The sequence below is a fragment of the Haliotis cracherodii genome, unplaced genomic scaffold, assembly GCF_022045235.1.
Source record: "Haliotis cracherodii isolate W230 unplaced genomic scaffold, xgHalCrac1.p SCAF_13, whole genome shotgun sequence".
NCBI lineage: Eukaryota > Metazoa > Mollusca > Gastropoda > Lepetellida > Haliotidae > Haliotis > Haliotis cracherodii.
The window spans coordinates 8,221,672-8,242,927 of record NW_027266268.1 but is presented as its reverse complement, the minus strand read 5'-3'; the positions used below and the strand labels follow the sequence as shown (position 1 = coordinate 8,242,927).

The window sequence follows — 21,256 nt, the reverse complement described above, 5'->3', positions numbered from 1 at the left end:
ACGGCGTATGTAAGACCCCCGATTGGTATATCTGGACACAACTCTGTCCATCGCATGCCTGCCTACAGATAACAACTTAATACAGTGAAACTTATTGTTAGAAACTCATGGACCAATTAATCGTTAGGACAATTGAAGAGGTGTTTTACTTATGTAGACTTGGCAGAACTGATCACAGTGAGTACAGATTATTTGACCTTTTGAGTTGACACTTTTGTGCCTGTGAAGACAGTCAAGATCTATCCTGACAACAAGCACTGGATTACAAAGGAGTTCAAATCTTTGCTAAAAAATAAGAAGCGACGATCGGGAAAAAGTTAAATGTGTTCAGAAAACAACTGTGCGTGAAACTATCAGATGTAAATCTTGTAAAGCTAAAGTTGAGAAACAGTTCGCTCTGCTCGGAGTTATGTGAAAGCTATTACAGGCACAAACAAAAATGGTAATCTAATGATGTACCTGATAATGAACTGAACACCTTTCATACACGCTTTGATAAGTTTGATTCTACAGAGGAAATTGAAAATGCGCATCAACCACTACCTAACTATGATAATCAGGTCCTAACAAAAAATGATGTTTTTAGTTCTTTTTGCCAACTCAATGTTTGCAAAGCCCTTGGCCCTGATAATCTGTGCTGGTTTTGTTTTGAAAGTGTGAGAGAAAAGTTTTGGGTTTTTTTAAAAACAATTTATGTACTTCCTGTTAACAATCAATCAATCCCTCTTCTCTGGAATACACTAAATGTCATACCCATTCAAAAGAAAACATCTGTTCAGAATATATATCTCCTGCTGCCTTGACCTCGGCTTCCATGAAATGGGTGGAACGTATAATTTAAAAAAAATTACTAACATAGGTCGAACATATTTCAGACCCTCTTCAGCTTGCTAACAGTGTACAAGACGCGCATCCTTCCTTCTTGCACAATATCTATGTAACCAATATGTCAGGATGTTGTTTGTAGATTCTTCATCTGGTTTTAATACCACTCAACCTCATCTGTTTCTGAAAACACTTGTTGATACTAACGTAAACTCGAACATTATTTAATGGTTGAATTCATTTATTGTTAACAGACCACAGTTTGTTAGTGTAAATGGGGCACGTTGATCCACAGTGATGACATCTACTGGGGTACCACAGGGCTGAACGTTTTCGCTAATTTTATTTATTCTGCAAACAAATGATTGTTTTGGTGCTTCTGACAACTGTTTACAATTAAGTTTGCTGACGACGCAGTTCTCTGTGGCCTTATTAGAGATTAAAAAATTAATTAGCAATTCTACAACGGGGTGCGAGGAAATGTGTCAAAAATGTGGCTTAAAATGTATCCAAAACAAAGGAAGTGATAAATAACTTCAGCAAAAGTAAATCTCCTGTAACATTCAGAATAAACATGTAGAAGTCTTTGAGGAATATAAATACCTTGGCACTATTCTTGATTCAAAATTTATTTTTAATTCAAATACAGATATAATCTATAAGAGGGGTTTAACGTCGCGTCCAAGATTATTGCACCTAAATAGCGACGTACATGCACGTGTTTGTGTAGCTGCTTGTACCAGTCCGGACTAATGCCAATTTTATGGTGCTAGCTCACTGAGATACCATGCCGCAGTTTAACATGAATACCCCACTCAGACACAGTATACTGACTCCGAGCCGACCAGTCCTTGTTTTAGCCGCTTAATGCCGAGTGCCAGACAGGGTAACAAGTACCATCTTTTAACGTCTATTGGTATGACGTGGCCAGGGGATCGAACACTGGACCTTCGCTATCCGGGCGGATTCTTTGCCACTAGACCACCGAGCCGGTCTTATCTATAAGAAAGGCCAGCAGAGACGGCATTTCTTTCACTGCTTTAGGCATTTTTACATAGATAAGACTCTTGTGAAGTTGTTTACAAAACATTTAACTTTCTTGGCTGGTGTCAAGTCTGTTCGCAATAATAACAAAATATTCTAAATCATAAAAACTGCTCATAAAATCATTGGCTATCTATCTGACGACATCGACAGTTTTTACGAGCATCAAATTCTTAGAAAGTGAGAAAAATATTAAATGTTTTATTTTTACATTATGAATATCTCCCTCAATGAAAACATAAAGGGCTCGGCTATCTTCCATACGAGCCTGCATTCGTTTGTACAGCAGTTTCAGAAAAGTAATGTATCATGTCCCCCCATTTACTTTCGTAACTTCTTCACTTAGCAAGTGGGGGGGGCACAGGTGTCCCAGTCGTGTAAGGCGCCGCGATTCGCTGTGCAGAGTTGCGTCCCTTGGGCACGCCAGAAACATATGATTGTGGGTTCGAATCTCGGTTCGCTCCGATTATGTTTCTAGGTTTGTCAACACCATACCCGTGCTCGTTGGTTTCACCAAAGTGGTAAACGTCACTTCGGGCTTTCTGTCATTGAAACATTGTTTGTAGGCATTTGTCTTTATGCCTATATGATAGTTACGCCAGTGTCTTGAAATGTTTAGGTGTCGTTTGTGAGAGATGGGAATACCTTTTTCGACGATAGAATTTAAGAATGACAATTTATGATCAGAGGTTATTACGCCGGTATATTTGTAAATGTAAATATACTATATGAGGAATAAACACAATGTATTTAGCTCACTAAGTTTCTCTAAAAAGATATTTATTCCTAAAACATGCCATATAACATTCCCAAAACACGTGATAAACTCTATTTCCTTGCCAGTCTCAATTCCTTGGAACAAGATCCAACTCATCGGTGGACGTCTGTAACGTGTCACGGGTTCTAGGGGTCGGGACATCAGATGATTTACCTGTACTCCTGGACAGCAACATTCAGGTGGAGAACGTGGCGCTGCTGGAACTTCAGTCATGTCAGGTGAGCTATAGTTTCAACGTTTCTTTGGTGGACAATAACCTCAAAATATGGAATGTAGACAACACAATACATAAATTCAGAGTTATCGAGACATTATTATATAACATTGGACACCGTTGGGATTCTGGGCACAACATATCCCCCCATATCCCATTCTTGTTGAAAGCAAATGAGTATAGGGTATAACATTGTGTGAGCTGCTTAATAGTGCGTTTTGCCAGTGATGTTTGCCTGGTCCCTAGTATTTAACAAGCATGAAATACTCAAATCCCCCGCCCATATGACATGTCCGCTTGTGTGCAATGTATAAGCTCCTGTGAACTATGTTCACTGGACCTTTTTGTAAATGGTCTAATTGCAGCACTAAAAAGGTTATTACTGGTTTATGGTAGAATAAGTAACTGTATTTGTAGTGAGCTGTGTTATTACTTAAACAATTATGAGAGAAGTGAGGGAGTTCTTACTTTACTTAGAAGATCATTGAGAGCAGGGGTCACCATGAGGTGTACAGAGAAGTAGAGCACCAATCATCTGATGATCTGAGTAGTATACTGGAGTCTGAATGCTACAGCACTGGCATGATCAGTAACTAAGTCCAGTGTAGCTCCAACACAGTCAGCTGGAGAGTGAATCAGATTAGTCATTTTCCGCACATTAAAGAAATATTCAAGTTACAGTTTTTCACTCAGATTACAGTTGAAATCCCCAGTAACTAGGACATGTTCACATGCATGCACTGGCATGATCAGTAAACAACAAGTCCAGTGTAGCTCCAACACAGTGTGTAGATAAGTACATTACGCATTGATGAAGGTTCATGTGATCAACCAGTTTTCCGATGTAGTTTATCAACATCAAACAGTAGTTCTGAGTACCCCCTAAGCCACAATGTGCATTGTTTACTAGCACAAACATTTCGCAGTGATCCTTCCAATACCATAGCATTTATCAAGTAAATAATCTTCGGTGACAAGGTAACCTCTTTTGCCTCCGAGACAGTTGGAGTGAGTTGTCAATACAGTTATTATGTAAGTGCAACATAAATCAATATTTTCATTTATTTGTTAAAAAGATAACATTGATTCCATGTCGACCAGAACATTAAATCCACTCTTCTGCCCAAGCATGTCATGTTAAAACAGAGACAAATAATCATACATAGCGAAAATTATGCTAAACGAGATTTTAATTACATCCAATGTTCAGAACGTATTTGCTTTGCTAATGCATTGTTAAACAATAAAATTGTTATTTAAATATATAGTGTTTTCCTTCTGTCCTCAATAGTGAAACTATTCAGAAGTTTACCATCGTCGGGGGCAGGAACAACACGACATCATGCTGGTGCACTTTCTGATTTCTCTCAACTGGCAGTCCGTTCTCGTCTTACGTGAGCAGGAGCTAGGTGAGTCATTTTTATATGTTTTTGCATATTTGAAATTACATGTCAAAGTAAACTTGGTATTATATGGCTTCATTCTGGTATTAGATATATAACACCACTGTACTATAACATGATTTTGCGATTGCAAACCTTTCACATTTTGGTAGTATCAACCTTCAGCGCACTAAATATCAATGTTTTCTCATCAACATTGCGAAACATGTTATACGTCAAATTTTAATGTCTGAAACACATTTGTCCAGAAAATCTCTGTGTTGTGGCCAGTCAAAGGTGTTTACAAAACTCAACATGCTTTTTTCATGGATATTTACGAATGAAGGAAAAATGAAAAACAATTGTTTCAAAACTGAAAGTTTAACTCTGTCGCCTGTTGGAGATTATATTTTGTTGGCTCAATACTCATAATTTTTTGTTTTGCAAATACATAAAGGTGTGTCTACAAATGTCATGGGTCATTTTAACTTAATTAATGTTGGTAGTATCAACCTACAGTGCACCAAATGGCAATGTCCATTTGTTTTGCTCAATAAACCTGGGGAGCAGAATATATTCCAGTTGAAGTCAAATGTGATCTTCTGGATACTGATAAATATGATGACGTGTGAAGATGATCAAATAATGATTGTAGGACTGATTGGCATCCCTCTGCTTCATAATAATACTTGCTTCCTACTGATGTTAACATAATTGTTTGCAAATTGTATGAATGGGTCAAACTTATGTCTACAATTTCACAAGTGAGAAACATGTTCAGTGTCTTATTTGGATCTATGGATAGAAATGCAAAATGACGGCAGACTCTGTGCCAATCTGTACGACAACGTGGAAGATTTCGACTTTCCAATCGTGGATTTTCCCTTCATGTCGAGGAACACACCATCCGCTCTTGCTTAAGGGGTAAACATTTCTCATTTGTTTAGGTACCTCCCATGCAGCATGTACTTTGGGTTCAAAGACACATTAGGCTCACAATTATGCTTTCAATCAAGGTTCCATAATCAGAGGCCTGGTTACGTCATTTTAAAATTGTTTATGATAGACATTCAGAGGAAATTAGTAATAATGTCCCTTTTCAACTTGAGGCACATTGCTATCCCATGCAGGGACCTTGATATGGACCTTTCACTCTTCCTCACACTATCTGTTACTTTAACTTTGTAATGACAAATATGAGAGTGGTAGGTGCTATCGGTAGAGCAGACACATGGTTATCCTTTTCGCCAACACATGACTTCATGTCATCACTTCTTATACACTGGCAAGCAAAAGGAACTTCATCGTTTATCAGAATAAAATTTATTAGAATTCGGATTCGAATATGAAGTAATGTTATTAATCATGTAAAACCAACAGTAGAAATGAAACGGGTGAAGATAAAAAATCGTAAATTAAACTGAATTCCATGTGAAATTACTTTTAACGTTATAATAAAAAGGGACGGGAAGACTGATTACAGGATGCATGTGGGTATAAAAACAGCTAACAACATTCGTCAATGCATAATGAGTCCAGAACTCAACAGTAGCATAACATGTTTATCGGCAGAACGGTGGTCACTTTGGTTACACTCGTGCAAAAATCACCAGGTTGCTCTCAGACAGGGCAGACAGTAGATCTTATGAGTACAGACAGACCACGTGTCTCCTTACCCATCGATAAACGTTATTTTCATATTGTTGTAAGCCTGTTTACTGTATCCAGAACCCTGCGTCACAATGGTATTCGGGCCAATAGACCTTTCCAATGCATACGTCAACATCAACGTCAAAGAAAGGGAATACGGTTGAAAGTCGTGTGTGTGTTTTTTATGAAAACAGGTTCCAGTCTTCCGAGTAAATAGTAGAGTACGGGTGTATAGACGTCGGAAGAAAGCTCTTTCGTTGTTGTACCATCTGGAGGAGGCAACATTATGATATCTGCTGGATTTGTGTTCAGGAAAAACTGAAACTTGTGGTGATGACTCGTCTCACAGCACATCGTTACATCGACTCAGTATTGCGTCCAGTTGTGCTTCCACTCTCACGACAGAACCCACGGATCCTGTTTCAACATGACCAAATACAACATGAACGTCTTGCTCCGTCGCTTTCAAAAACCGTGTCCTGGCATGTCACAAATTGAACACCTCTGGGGACAACTTTATCGTCAATCTAACCCTTCTGCAAACACATGCGACTTAATACAGGGACTCTAGAAAGAATGACGCCAAATAAAGCATGACGAAATCCAAAGGCTAACGAACTCATCTCGTCTTTTTTGTCAAACCTGACATGTAGTTTGGTACAGCTTCTTTTGCTGATCAGTGTATTTTTCATCACTCTTTTGCATTTTACGACATATCGAATCTGTTTCAGTATGATTCAGCATGATAATTATGTTGCTATGAAGTTTCGAATAATTGTATTTATGGCCCATATGGTACAGTTACATACTATTGGTACAAAAAAGGTATCCTATCTTGCTGGCTTTCAAATGGCGAATACTTGCCTTTTCTGCGATTGAATGCTCAGACATGTATTTGACGGAATGTTTGAATTTACTACTGTTAGTAGCAAGAAACCTTCATTTTAGGGGGAGAATATAGACAATCAATATATACTATATATAGAAACAACCAATCTAATATCAGCCCAGCCAAACCTTTGTTAGATATCAGATTTAGTGTTCATGTGTGTATCTGGTAACGTTTCGTTAATTATATAATGTTTACAAAACTGTTACATATCACTGTAACATCGTGTCGGGTGCAATGTCGATATTATATTTCAGAACTCTAGGACATCATAATGGAGGTCAGTGTAATGTATAAGTTCCAATTAAACTATCTGAACCTTGTATATTTTGAAAAGTGTCACTTTTACTACTAGTGAATTCAGGAAATGCATGTGTGTGAATTTGCCAATTGATGGATAGGAACTACGATATTATAACACACTTAAATGTTATGTATATGTTATGTTCGTCAGGCCAATTCTGGGGCAAAGGTGGCGCTGTCGTCTACGGCGCCGCAATTCGCTTTGTACAGTTGCCTCCCTTGGTGCACACCAGAATCCTATGATTGGAGGTTTGAATCCTGGTTTGCCCCGATTATATTTCTAGGTTTTTCACCACCATACCCGTGCTCGTGGCCTTCACCAAAGTGGTAAATGTCTGAGACCTGCGTAACTTTGTGCTTTCCTCCCACATTAAGCTGACACGCCGTGCCATAACTGGACTGTTGTTCACCGAGTCGTTTACCCAAACTCGCTCATTCACAAGACCATTTCTGGAACGTCCCAGATACCTTGATACCAGAAATCCATGCATGTGCTGTGAGTGGTGTTATTCATGCCCTACATACTTAGCTTGCATTATGTGTTTCAGACATACACTTCGGCCACTCGTTGGAAACATCAGGTATAACCAGCATGGACTATGATACCAGCTCCTTCACAGAAGAGCACCTGCTGACAATCCTGGGAGATGTGGAGAAGCTGCTCAAGCCTCGCCTCAATGTACTTCTCCTCTGTGACGTCACTGCCACTGTTTCTGTCTTACGTCAGTTGGTACGTCAAACAACATACACAGTTACGTTTCCTTTAGAAAATATTTTTCCAGGAAGATGTCCACGCTAATGGTTGAAAAGTTGAGTAAGTTGTGTTTGACGCCGAAGATGTGTGTCTCATCCCCGATCGAGAATCCATTGCCCATGGGTTCTATTTCAGGTTCGTCTTGCTATTTGTTGTTTGTCAGCACCATGTTCATGGGTTTCACCAAAGGTAAACTTGAACATCTATGATCAGAATCACTGTTGGCTTTCCACCCACATGAAGCTGACCCGATGTACTAAATTGTGAAAAAGGATTTGTGTTGTGTTATCTTTTACTTTACTCTATTAGATGACCATATCTATCAATGAGAGAACATGATATTTTATATGTTCTATGTGACATACATTAATTTCACCACTGCGGTGTATATTCAAGATTCTCCTTTCGAATTCAGTGATGTCTGAACACTATCTAGGTCACCATTAGCTTTCACAAAAGTAAGTAAGTGAATGAGTTGATTTACAAGGCAAACAGAAATACACCAGTCCTCTGGCCTAGAGCAATCAGTGCATGGTGGTATGACGGCCATATGTACGTAGCATGGGAAAAATTGGCAGGTATGAAATGTACTGTAATGTCATTCCTCAAAACCCCTATTACTTTAATAAGGTTAAATGTAACGTTATCACAAAAGAGGAAAAAATGAGGTACCAAAAAGTTGTGGGTACTGTGATCATTATATTTTGACACTCACAAACGTAAGGTAAGAACTATTACAGTTGGTAAAACGTGGTCGTCTATGTGTTTTCTTTTAATATATAAGTTTCTTGGCACGATAAAGCCATTTACGGATAAATATGCAAATACAAAAGTTCAGGAGGTACAACTGTCGTTTATCCGCCGATTGAGTCGCATTGAGACAAATTACCGGATAATTGTTACCATTATCAAAATAATACCGGATCAGTTTCTAACAAGGATGTAGCTGAGATATTTTACACTTTGGAAACAGTGCAAAAACCAAAGTTAGTGGGAACGCTAGTAGGATCAGTTTCCATGTGTGTAGGCTTCATCGGCTCGTGGTCTGTTCAAGAATTCAACAGTTGGATTTGGCCGAAATATTTTATCTTGTTTTATTTTGTCACTGTGCGGGACATTTGACTGCAAATGGTAAGACTATGAAGGTCACGCAGACGCTAAACACACGTTGTGATGACTCGCGCAGCTTCGCTTTGGCAAAGGCAATAACTATGGTGGGCTGACCAACTGGTCTCTGACACTGAAACATTGTGTGTGGACAATTGTCTCTTTTTGGGGCACGGGTGGCCCAGTCGTCTAATGCGCCGCGATTCGCTGTGCAGAGTTGCGTCCCTTGGGCACGCCAGAAACCTATGATTGTGAGTTCGAATCCCGGTTCGCCCCGATTATGTGTCTAGGTTTATTAGCACCATACCCCTGCTCGTGGGTTTCACCGAAGTGGTAAACGTCTAAGACCTGCATCACTTTGAGCTTTCCTCCCACATTAAGCTGACACGCCGCAATATAACTGGAATACTGTTTAAAGCGGCGTTAAACCCAACTCACTCACTCAATTGTCTTTTCGCCTTTATGGTAGTTACGCCAGTGTCTAACAAACTTTCCATGTCAATGTACCGCTTGTAAGATATGACAATACTTGCTTGTGTGTTTTGGAATTGTACACATCCTATATTAGGAATGAACTCTAAGTCTCGCTAAATACTATGGTTCTTCCTAATACAGGCTATTTACCATCCCTTAAACACGTGATAAACCTTTTTTTCGCCAGTCTCGATTCTGTGGAACAAGATCAAACACATCGGTCGACTTGTGTCACGTTTCACGGGTTCTGGTGGTCGGGAAATCAGATGACTTACTTGTACTCCTGGACAGCAACATTCAGTTGGAGAACGTGGCGTTGCTGGAACTGCCTTCACGTCAGGTGAGTTACAGTTTCAACATGTTTGTTTGATGGACCATTACCTCAATACTTAGAATGTTGACAACAAAACGTTATTTCAGAGCTGTTAAGCCATTATTATATAACATTGGACACCGTTGGGATTCTGGGCACAACATATCCCCCCCATATCCCATTCTTGTTGAAAGCAAATGAGTATAGGGTATAACATTGTGTGAGCTGCTTAATTTTGTGTCATCGTGCCTCAACGACCCAGAGCTTTGCCAGTGATGTTTGCCTGGTCCCTAGTATTTAACAAGCATGAAATACTCAAATCCCCCGCCCATATGACATGTCCGCTTGTGTGCAATGTATAAGCTCCTGTGAACTATGTTCACTGGACCTTTTTGTAAATGGTCTAATTGCAGCACTAAAAAGGTTATTACTGGTTTATGGTAGAATAAGTAACTGTATTTGTAGTGAGCTGTGTTATTACTTAAACAATTATGAGAGAAGTGAGGGAGTTCTTACTTTACTTAGAGGTCATTGAGAGCAGGGGTCACCATGAGGTGTACAGAGAAGTAGAGCACCAATCATCTGATGATCTGAGTAGTAGACTGGAGTCTGAATGCTACAGCACTGGCATGATCAGTAACTCAGTCCAGTGTAGCTCCAACACAGTCAGCTGGAGAGTGAATCAGATTAGTCATTTTCCGCACATCAAAGAAATATTCAAGTTACAGTTTTTCACTCAGATTACAGTTGAAATCCCCAGTAACTAGGACATGTTCACATGCATGTTGCTTGGAGAGATCCTGAAGTTTCTGCATGAAATCAGTAAGTGAATGCGACAACCGTGACACTTTTGGGGGAACATACACACAAGCAATGCAGAACTTGCCAACAAGCAAGGAAATGTATTCAATACTGATGACATAACATCACATAGCTGGATACTGTTCTTGAAACATGTTGAAACATACCATGGGTAGTGTCTCCTGGATAGACTTGATATCCTGGCAGGTCTCTTTCTTTGTAATCATGAACCACTCCAACAAACTTATCCTTCTTCACATCTTCGAAATGAGCATTGAGGGATCGAACAATCAAGTGAGCTACCTTGAGTCCATCACCATGAATGTTCTCTTCAGGGTATGTCCAGGTGGACAGTCTTTCATTCCGCAATCTAGTCATCTCATCAAGTGCTTTTTTGTTTTCTACTATTTATGTGCCAAGTTTGGTGAAGAAATATTTTACGGTTTCAAGATGTGCTCTGGAAAACGAGGACTGCTGCCATTTTCAGTCTAAGTCAAAGTGCCAGGGAAACTCGAAAAATATTTTTTTCAAAAAGCCTACATAATCAAATGCACCAGTTTTCCACTAGACCTATTCATGTGCCAAGTTTGGTTAAGATATCTCTATTGCTTTTTGTGTTTTACTCCGGAAAACGAGGACTACCGACATTTTCAGTCTAAGTCAAAGTCGTTGCCAGGGAAACTCAAATTTTGTTTTTTAAATCCCAAAGTATTAAAAGGCACCAGTTTTCCACTAGACCTATTTATATGCCAAGAAGTGAAGAAATATTGTACGGTTTACAAGATCTGCTCTGGAAACGATGACTACTGCCATTTTCAGTCTAAGTCAAAGTCGTTGCCAGGGAAGATCGAAAAAAAATTTTTTTTCAAAATCCCAAAGTATCAAAAGGCACCAGGTTCCCACCAGACCTATCTATGTGCCAAGTTTGGTTGAGATATGTCTCATGGTGTTTTGTGTTCTGCTCCGGAAAACGAGGACTACTGCCATTTTCAGTCTAAGTCAAAGTCGTTGCCAGGGAAACTTTTTTCAAAAATTCCAAACTATCAAAAGGCACTAGTTCACCATTAGACCTATCTATGTGCCAAGTTTCATTAGGATATCTCTCATGGGTTTTTTTGTTCTGCTCCGGAAACGAAATGTGACGGACGGACCGACGGAAGGAAGGAAGGAAGGACGGACGGCACCCATTCCTATATCCACCTTCCACTTTGTGGCGGGGGATAATAAAGCCTGGAGTAGCTACAGAACCACAAAAAGTCAGTGGTTGAACTACGCCATGAGGAGTCAGATGACACAAAATCTCTAATGTTACATATGAAGGGTTTTTTTTCTGGAATCTCAAACAATTTTCATCTTAATTAAGTCAATGTTAAACTCATGCATGTCTGTTTGATCCCAGGGACATTCTTCAAAGGCAAGGTTGTGGACACTGATGTTTCAACATAATGGACGTGCTTTCACAGACGTGGCTCTCTCCAATGAGACAGTGACAAATCCTATGGACGTGTTCCCCAATGTGAAGTTCGGTTACAATGGTCGGCAACTTACTGTCGTCATGAAGGTAGGTAGCTACAAATATTATTTCCTAAGTAAATGGAAATTAAATTTAATGTCAGTGGCATTTACTGGATGTTAGTAATGAAAGAACCATGTTTCACAAGGCAAACAATACAGAAGAGCACACATTGCCATGTACCACCTATCTGTAGTCCGAAGTTCTTCCGTCATGTGTTAAGCTGCATGAACGGGAGTAATCCACAAGCAATATACGTTTGCTTGCTCTTTTTATTGAAGACATATTTCCAAATAAGAGATATAGTTGCAATACGTTTACCTTAGTCTATCCCTCACCTATAAAATAGTTAAATGTGTACATGTTTAAACATGCTTAAATAAGTATGACTGTAACATCTAACCACCTCTCCATCAAATCGTCTTCTCCGGATCATAGTGTGTGATTTGTTAAAACGTGCCCCTTAGGTCATACAATTTACTGACCCGTGATGAGCCGGGGTAGAATATGTCTTCAGCAACCCATGCTTGCCGTAAAAGGTGACTATGCTTGTCCTAAAAGGCGACTAACGGGATCGGGTGGTCAGGCTCGCTGACTTGGTTGATGCATGTCATCGATCCCACTTGCGTGGATCGATGCTCATGATATCAATCACTTGAATGTTTGGTCCAGACTCGATTATTTACAGACCGCCGTCATATAGCTGGAATATTGCTGAGTGCGGCGTTAAACAACCAACCAACCAACCAACCAATCATACAATTTACTAGTACCTGTCATTTCTGATGTGAACGTGCCCGACCATTGTAATTGCAGGACAACAGCTTTGGCTATGGCTACATAACAGTGAATAAGCGGAAGGTGTTTGGGTTTCCATTTAGTGTACTGAACCTGCTGGCAGAAGCTATGAACTTCAGGTGAGTTTATGACTGATGTATAATTATTGAAACCTCTGTTGCACATAGCAAATGACATCTGCAGCATAAAAATGTCAAAGCTGGTCCCCTCACCTATAAAAATGTTAATTTTTAAATAAAATGCTTAAACAATTAGGATTGTAACACCGGACCACCTCTCCATCGAACCATCTCCTCTGGATCATCGTCATGATTCTATGTGATTTGTTACAACGTGCTCGTCAGTTGTTATGATGTACCTGTCATTTCTGTGTGTGAGATAAAATTTAACGTCACATCGGCAATAGTTCAGCCATTTAGTGACAAGAGAAAGTTAAGCATTAAAAACAAATATGTTGAGACTGTCGCCGAAGGACAGTAGACATAACTAGATTATCACAGATTGTATCTAAAAGTAGTCTATGAGTATGTAAAAGAATAAACTATGATTCAACAAAACAATATGAAAACGGGCAAAAGGTCGCCAGCAAACAAAGTTTGGCCCCCATACTAAAGTACGGTCGGAAATGCTGTTTACCATTATAAAAGAATAAAAATGTTCACAGACTGTTACTATTGAAATATCGAGTAATCATCCTCTTATTACTTCTGTAGTAAAAAAAGGAATATAACATTCGCTTCCATTTGATATGTAGTTTTGTCTTAAGTTTGGTATTAAAGTGAAACTTGTGTAATGTCCTATAGTTATCATTTACCCATGTATCTAAATACTTTAACGTTACTTTTGATTATCAAAAAGCATGTAACGTTTTATCACAAAATATAAGGTGCATTTATTTAAAAGTTACAGGGTTATACCACCGAGAGAGGATGAATGGGGCCAGAACATCAACGGCTCGTGGACAGGACTCTTAGGGATGCTGCAGAGAAGGGTAAGGGTTGGCACATAGTAACAGACTCCAGGTCTGGACGGAATAGATCCCTAGTTTCCCAACAAATAAATTCAGTTCCTATAAATGTGTGGCTTGTTGATTTTGTATTATTGTTTCCTAATGACATAGGTTGTTAATCATGCTGTACAGACTCAATTAACTACAGGCAGCTGTGTCCACATATCCTCCCAATGCGCAGGTGTTTCTGTACCCAGATATGTGGCACAAACCATTTGGCATGGGGTGGTAACTTAAGCATCATAGACTCACATACAATAATATTTTGTATTCCTGAAATATGCTAGTTATGACATGGAAACACTCGGTTAATGATAACCCCTGTATTCTTTTCCCTGATACCTATTGACCTTATTCTTGTCATTTTGGCAATCACAGATGAGCAAGATATTTGAATTATATTCATGAATGAATATATTGTATAAACAATATGTTTATGCGGATTGTAGAACAAATAATCGATCGTTGCAGGAAGCTGACTTGGCACCGGACATCTTAAAAATCCACAGTGACCGCACTGCAGTTGCCGACTTCGTCCTGCCCCCAGTAGCTGAAACTGCACAAGTGATCCTATACAAGAAAGAGGATGTTGTTGACGAGGATATTCTCCTGATACTTCTACGTCCTTTCCAGCCTCACGTGTATATTATGTTTGGCGTGACTCTGATTACATGTGTGATCTTCCTGTCTTCCTTAATTTTCGTTCATTATAAGGATGAATTCCATTCCAGAAAGTGTCCAACGGGCGCCTGGACAATGCAAACCATGGCACAAACAACATTTGAAATTCTTGGGGCCACTTTAAAGCAAGGTGAGAAAATATGATATTGTCAAAACCTTTGGTTGCCATTAATTATTTGTTTTCCTTTTTGATGAAGTGTTCATATTGTTTGTTTCTGATTTATCTTGTTTAAATGATAAAAGTTTAATCAGAGCTTATTGTAAACTTAGAATTTCATTGCATAATTTTAATGTAAATATATGTCGCTGGTCCAAAGACGGTGATATTGTGAACTCCATTTGTACAAACTGTTCATCCGGAGAAGTAGAGGATGAATACCATGTCTTACTTATATGTGAAACGTATTCCAATTTAAGGTATAAATTTCTCCCCATGTTGCAAGGTACTTTTAAAGACCGTCAGTTAAAGATAAATCTGCTAAACTCTGAAATTCCTGATATGATCCATGCTGTTTCTGTATTCTTGAAACATGTCTTTAAAAATGTCTTTAAAATGAGGAATGTGTAACTTGATTTATAATCTGATCATGTACATCACGTGACAGTGCTAATATCCAATCTGCATTGTACTATGGGCCTTGATGCCTAAAATCCTGAATAAACTGTCTGTCTGTCTGTTTCTGATGTGGGGCGGGGGATATATAAATCAGAGTTCGTCCGTCCGCCCGTCCGTCCATCCGTATGCTCCACAACGGGGACAAATATTCTCAAAAACTATTTAAGTTTACACCCTGATAATACTGGTCATGGTCTCAAATGAATTAGAAAATTGGTGTCTTCAATTCTTTCAATAGCTGGGAATAGTGATAAGCTGTTGTTTGTTGTCATGTTGTCTGTTGCGTTTACCTTGCTGAAGTGAATCCCAGTGAATGGTAAAGTGATAAAATACTACGGGAAAGAACATTTATGCATTAATAAAGACACAAGGGCACTAGGTAATGTTCCCTGTGATAAATAGGACCGGGACGTTCATGGTATGATACGAAATGTGAGTTATATATAGAGAATCTCACCCGAGTGTCTTTTGATATCAAATATATCAACACGAGTTGATAAAAGTGGAAAAATTCCGAGGCTTGCCGAGGATTTTTGCCACTTTTATCAACGAGTGTTGATATATTTGATATCAAAAGACACGAGGGTGAGATTTTATTTATCATCCAACATCATTCTTTCAACTGTTTTAATTTGTAGACATTAATTAGCAGTGTCTCCAGTGTAAAAAGTACTGCAAACAGCTTCAGTAGCAGAGCCATTAGTGATGTCATTTGATTGTGACGTCATGGTAACCAGTGACATCACAATGGTCTGCAAAGCATTGTGATGTAATGTCATTGCAGCGATATCTACAGTGTAGATATCGCTTGGTCTCATCCAAGCGATATCTCCTGTGGGAGCCAGTTTTGGATGATAAATAATGTTTTGCATATAGGATCAACCGCAAGGTCATCACATGACTCGGAGAGAATCCTTGTTGCGGCATGGTGGATGTTTACAACTATTATCTCTGCTGTCTACTGTGGGACCATCATGACTACATTTGCTGTAAAATTAGAAACCCCACCATTTTCTAACATGGCTGAGTTGGCAGCCAGAGAAGACTACAAAATAGGCTACGATGCATCAAGCGTCACTGAAAACCTTTTTCAGGTAAGCTTAACTACACTGATAATGTTTCGATATTTAAAAATGTACTAATACAAACGTCAACGATTGAGGTGTAGTCATATTTCCATACTTTGTGTACTATTTTTGGCACACAATAAAGAAATGATATCAAAGCAAATCTTCTTTACAATTAATTTCAGAATTCAAAGCAGACCGATATCATCACAATCAAGCAAAGAGTTCAAGATTTATCTGCCAGAGACCCCAATGTATTCAGCAGCAATGGCACCAAGCAACTGCAAAAAGTCTTGGAGGGAAAATATGCTTATATCACAAGCTCATTGATTACAATAGTAAGCAATGGGAACTGCAGACTTAAAGCTATTGACACCAAATATGGAATGGCTTTCGTTGCTTTTCATCTTCCAAAGTGGTCCCCTTTCAAACAAGAGTTCCAAAAAAGGTTTGTGTCTATTGACGTACCTATTTTGGAAAATTACGACAGGAAGGAGTCAATTGTTGACTGTTAAGTAAGTTTTGTAGATATTGTTCTGAATATTTAATCAGAGTATTTTTTTTCGGAGTTACTGAGTTTTCCTCCACTTTGAAAATTTGAATGGAATTAAAATAAAGGCCTCCTCTTGACTTAAAATGTTTAACCTTTTCATCATCAGCATGTCCCTTCTCAGCGACAGTGGCATCCTGAAGCGAACCTACCAAGAATGGTTTCCATCCATTGAAGATGACGGATGTCCAGTAGAGGCCTACCCTAAACCCATGTCACTGATCAAGATCCAGAGTATCTTCTTAGTTGTGGGAGCGGGACTGGTCTGTAGTTCCATGATCCTGGTGGCAGAGATTGTTTGGTACAAGATGAAACAAAAACTCTGTCAAAGATAAATGGGTTTGCACGCAGCAGTCATCTTTTTGTCAAAGTGGTTGAAGGGAAAGGGGAAAGCAATAATTAGTTACAGATGAAGGTCATAACACCTTGGGTATTCCTCAGATGTCAAGGTCATTGGTTGTCAGCACAACAGGTCAAGATCTACATCTACGACCTTCATTCCTCGAGACCAATTTGTGTTCAAAGGTCACGGTTGTTGAAAACATTCACAACATTTTTTTCGAAATACGTTGGATAGAAATATGTGATCTTTATAGATTTGTCAATGTGTGATCTGCTTTAATTCTATTTATGACATTACATGTTGTTTTATAAACCTTTCAGCAGGACTATCAGAAAATATCCTATAGTCATTTAGAATAAAGACATGAAAGGTTTTATTGATAACAGCGACTGTTTTGTTTACAAAACGAGGACCAGTGTATCAGAGAACTTCAGTGTTTCCACTGAATACGTTTTGTCAAAACTCCTGCTCTGATACGGACTTAGCAAGATAGATTCGAACGTTTTATGTAAACTAGTGTCCAAAAGAAACGATACCAACTTATTTTCAAAATTGTTTTTTACTAAGTGAATTGTCAAGTATGAAAACATGCCAATTCGTATTGCACATCCCAAACACAGCATAGTCGATAAAAAATACCGGGAACACGTGATCACTTCCGGGAAAAAACGTAAATTTCGTGAAAGTGACATTTCCCTCTCTAGCATGTTCTGCACGTGCAGAAAAACTGTATAAAACGGCTGATCAGACACGTTGATATCACAGCAACAAAAAGAACACAAGATATGCCACGTTTGACAGCCATCGAGAGAGAGAGAGCCGTTCGAATGGTCCAACAAGGAGCGTCACACATCGACGTCGCCAGAAGGTTGGGCTGCGCACGCATCACTATCACCAGGTTGATGCAGCGGTTACGTCAGACAGGTCAGACGTCAGACAGGCCCAGGAGTGGAAGACCACGAGTAACCACGCCCCGTGAAGATCGTTACATCCGGGTATTACACCTGAGGAACCGCACCGTAACAGCGACGTCCACGGCGGCTACAGCACTGGGACACAGGATGAGTCGACAGACCGTCTACAGGAGACTACGGCAGTATGGTATCCGGCCACGATATCCCTACCGCGGACCGCTCCTAACGCCTCGACACCGGAACAACAGCCTGATCTGGGCCAGGCGAGTTCGACGTTGGCAACGGCGGGACTGGGCACGTGTTATGTTCTCTGATGAGAGCAGATTCCTCATCTTCAGAAACGATGGACGGCAGTTTGTATACCGACGATTTGGTGAACGTTTGGCGCCTAACTGTTTCCAACAGGTCCGGCCGTTTGGAGGTGGAGGGTTAATGGTTTGGGGTGGCATATGTGGTGACGTCAAAACGATGCTTGTCGTAATTCGTGGAAACCTGAATGCACAGCGTTATCTTGATGACATCCTACGGCATGTTGTGGTGCCCTTTATTCAGCAACAACCTCGTGGACTCCTTTTCCAACATGACAATGCAAGGCCACACACAGCAAGATTGACACAGAACTTCCTTGCCAATGCCAACGTACAGGTTTTGCCATGGCCCGCATGTTCACCGGACATGAATCCCATCGAGCACTTATGGGACCACCTCGATCGGCAAATCCGACGTCGCCGTGTGCCTCCAGTCAACGTCCAGGACTTGGAACGATGTCTCCTCGAGGAATGGCAACGCATCACTCCCAACGTCATCAGACGTTTGACGTCATCAGTCCGTAGGCGTGTTCTGGCATGTATTGATGCTCACGGTGGACATACCCGCTACTGACTTGACTTTGAGACGTGTGGTGTGACATTTCCCGTTGTTTCTGTGATCAGTGCTCTAACGAAATGTTCATTTTTCGACCCCACCCATCTTTTAAGGCTTGTCATATTGGTTGTACAGATTTTATTGAAATGAATTTTTTGTACAGATGTTGTGAAAGGATTTCTCAAAAGCATAACACCAATCCTAAACTTCTGCATTGTTTAGTTTTTCTTTTATGTCGTTGCAAACAGGTGGTATCGTTTCTTTTGGACACTAGTTTACATATAAAAAGTATTTATGCTTTGTTTTAGTTTTTGTAATTTGTTATTTATTATCTAGATCATAACTATTTTATTTTGTCCATTGGGACAGGTTTATGTCCAAACAAGGCTGAGATAGAATAACTGTCCTTAAGCTGACCCTTACACCAGGCGGACTATCAGAAGTGTTTACCACATGTGAAAGTTTGTTTCGAAACAAAAAGGATCAAAACAACAATGACATTGCAATGTCTGATTAGGACAGTTGTGTGTGTGAAGGGTGGGGTACAACAGTACCTAACTAACCCTCAGAGCGATACTTATCCAACCACTGTCTTATTGTGATTCAAGTGCAGGAAACACTGACGACAGGACAGGAGCTATTAATCTGGCGCCTTCTGTCACAGCGTTCTTTATGATGAGGTTTGCATAATCTGTTCAAATTGTAGTTGATCATCTAAAGATTACAAATTACTATTGTAGCTTGCCCAAAGCCCCAACACATCAGACGGTGTACAAGTAGTATGCCACACATAGTCAACTGCATGGACGCTCCTATCAGGTAAAATAAACTACTTATAGCATTCATCCTCTATTCTGTCACTTTCCCTTGCATTATAGTACTGCGAGGGACTGCTACAAATACATTGTTACCATGGCAGATAGGAGCGGCCGTACAGTGAGGTCTTTGTGGTCATCACACCAGCACCTCATTGGCCTCCAAACAAATCATATTCCGACCCTGTATGATTGGTGTTATTATTGTTCTACAATGTTTCAGGAGTCGGATTCATCTGATAAGCTGAATAACAGTTAGAATAAATGATACAATATGCAAGCTTTATGTAAGTGATAAACATTTAAACAATAGATCAGTGATTTCAAATTCACACTTGGCTTTACGCGATATAATGGATTGAGGAAACAATGAACGACAGTGATTGTGATGTTCATTAATCAGAAGACCTGAGAAGATCCGGGGTAGAATGGGTCTTTAGCAATGCATGTGAAATGTAGACACTTTTGTTGCTGGATTTGTAGGAATATTGCTCGACATGAAGGGAAAGTTGATTACTGGAAAGTTGAAGTCATCTAACTCTTTAAACCCAACACATTTACTTCGTCTCTGTAATCTGGTACTGTTTGTGATTAATGTTTGTTTGTTTTTTAACGCTGCACTCAGCAATATTCCAGCTATATGACGGCGGTCTGTAAATAATCGAGTCAGGACCAGACAATCCAGTGATTGACATCATGAGCATCGATCCACGCATTTGGGATCGATGACATGCATCAACCAAGTCGTCGTCTTTTATGGCAAGCATGGGTTGCTGAAGACCTATTCTAAACAGGACCTTCACGGGATGAATACGTGGGAAGTTGCTCTCTGTGATATAACATATTACCACATTTGACCAATATAAGTACTGTTAATTGATAAAAAAAACGTCATGCCATATCTGATGGATATTATAAAGTTGGTTGGTTGGTTGGTTGGTATGTTGTTTAACGCCACACTCAGCAATGTTCCAGCTATATGACGGCAGTCTGTAAATAATCCAGTCTGGACCAGGCAGTCCAGTGATTGACATCATGAGCATCGATCCACGCAATTCGGAACGATGACATGTATCAACCAAGTCAACGAGCTTGACCACCCGATCCCTTTAGTCGCCTTTTACGACAAGCATAGTCGCCTTTAACGACAAGCATAGACGCCTTTTAGTATGCACACTTAATGATGAATATGTATGAAGTTCATGCGGCCTATGTCCATCTCAAGAATGTCTACCAGGGGGCGCTGTGCATGATGGACGGCTACACACTTCGGGGCAGTGATGGATTTGGATTACACTAAGCTGGGCCCAATGGAACTCTGACTACCTATTCCTATGTATACCTGGCACAATAAACCGCTGGCGATTATGGGAGCAATGGTTTTACCTCACAGAATGGGATGGAACAAAATCATTCTCACCCATATCTATATATCATCATACAAACATGGATGAACCTAGGCCCTTATTTTAAAATTTGTGTTATTGTTGTTTTTTCTTGGCATTGATTGGCTGTAATAAAAAGCTAGGAAACAAAAAAGTGTCCAACAACG

General features: G+C 39.8%; 1 protein-coding gene across 1 annotated transcript; it reads left to right on the top strand.

Annotated features, from left to right (window-relative positions):
• The first annotated feature begins 4,203 nt into the window (after positions 1–4,203).
• Positions 4,204–16,733, top strand: LOC139458832 (probable glutamate receptor). Its single transcript, XM_071240260.1, has 9 exons — positions 4,204–4,270; positions 7,634–7,815; positions 9,608–9,759; positions 11,930–12,095; positions 12,864–12,964; positions 13,749–13,836; positions 14,326–14,665; positions 16,028–16,245; positions 16,404–16,733. Exons 1-9 carry the CDS (start codon positions 4,204–4,206, stop codon positions 16,731–16,733), a joined length of 1,644 nt encoding a protein of 547 aa, XP_071096361.1.
• The last annotated feature ends 4,523 nt before the right edge of the window (positions 16,734–21,256 follow it).

Coding starts and splice junctions, on each gene's coding strand:
- LOC139458832 (XM_071240260.1), top strand. CDS start 4,204: ATGCTGGTGCACTTTCTGATTTCTCTCAACTGGCAGTCCGTTCTCGTC. Junction 7,816..9,607: donor TTTCTGTCTTACGTCAGTTG/GTACGTCAAACA, acceptor TTTTTTCGCCAG/TCTCGATTCTGTGGAACAAG. Junction 12,096..12,863: donor AACTTACTGTCGTCATGAAG/GTAGGTAGCTAC, acceptor TTGTAATTGCAG/GACAACAGCTTTGGCTATGG.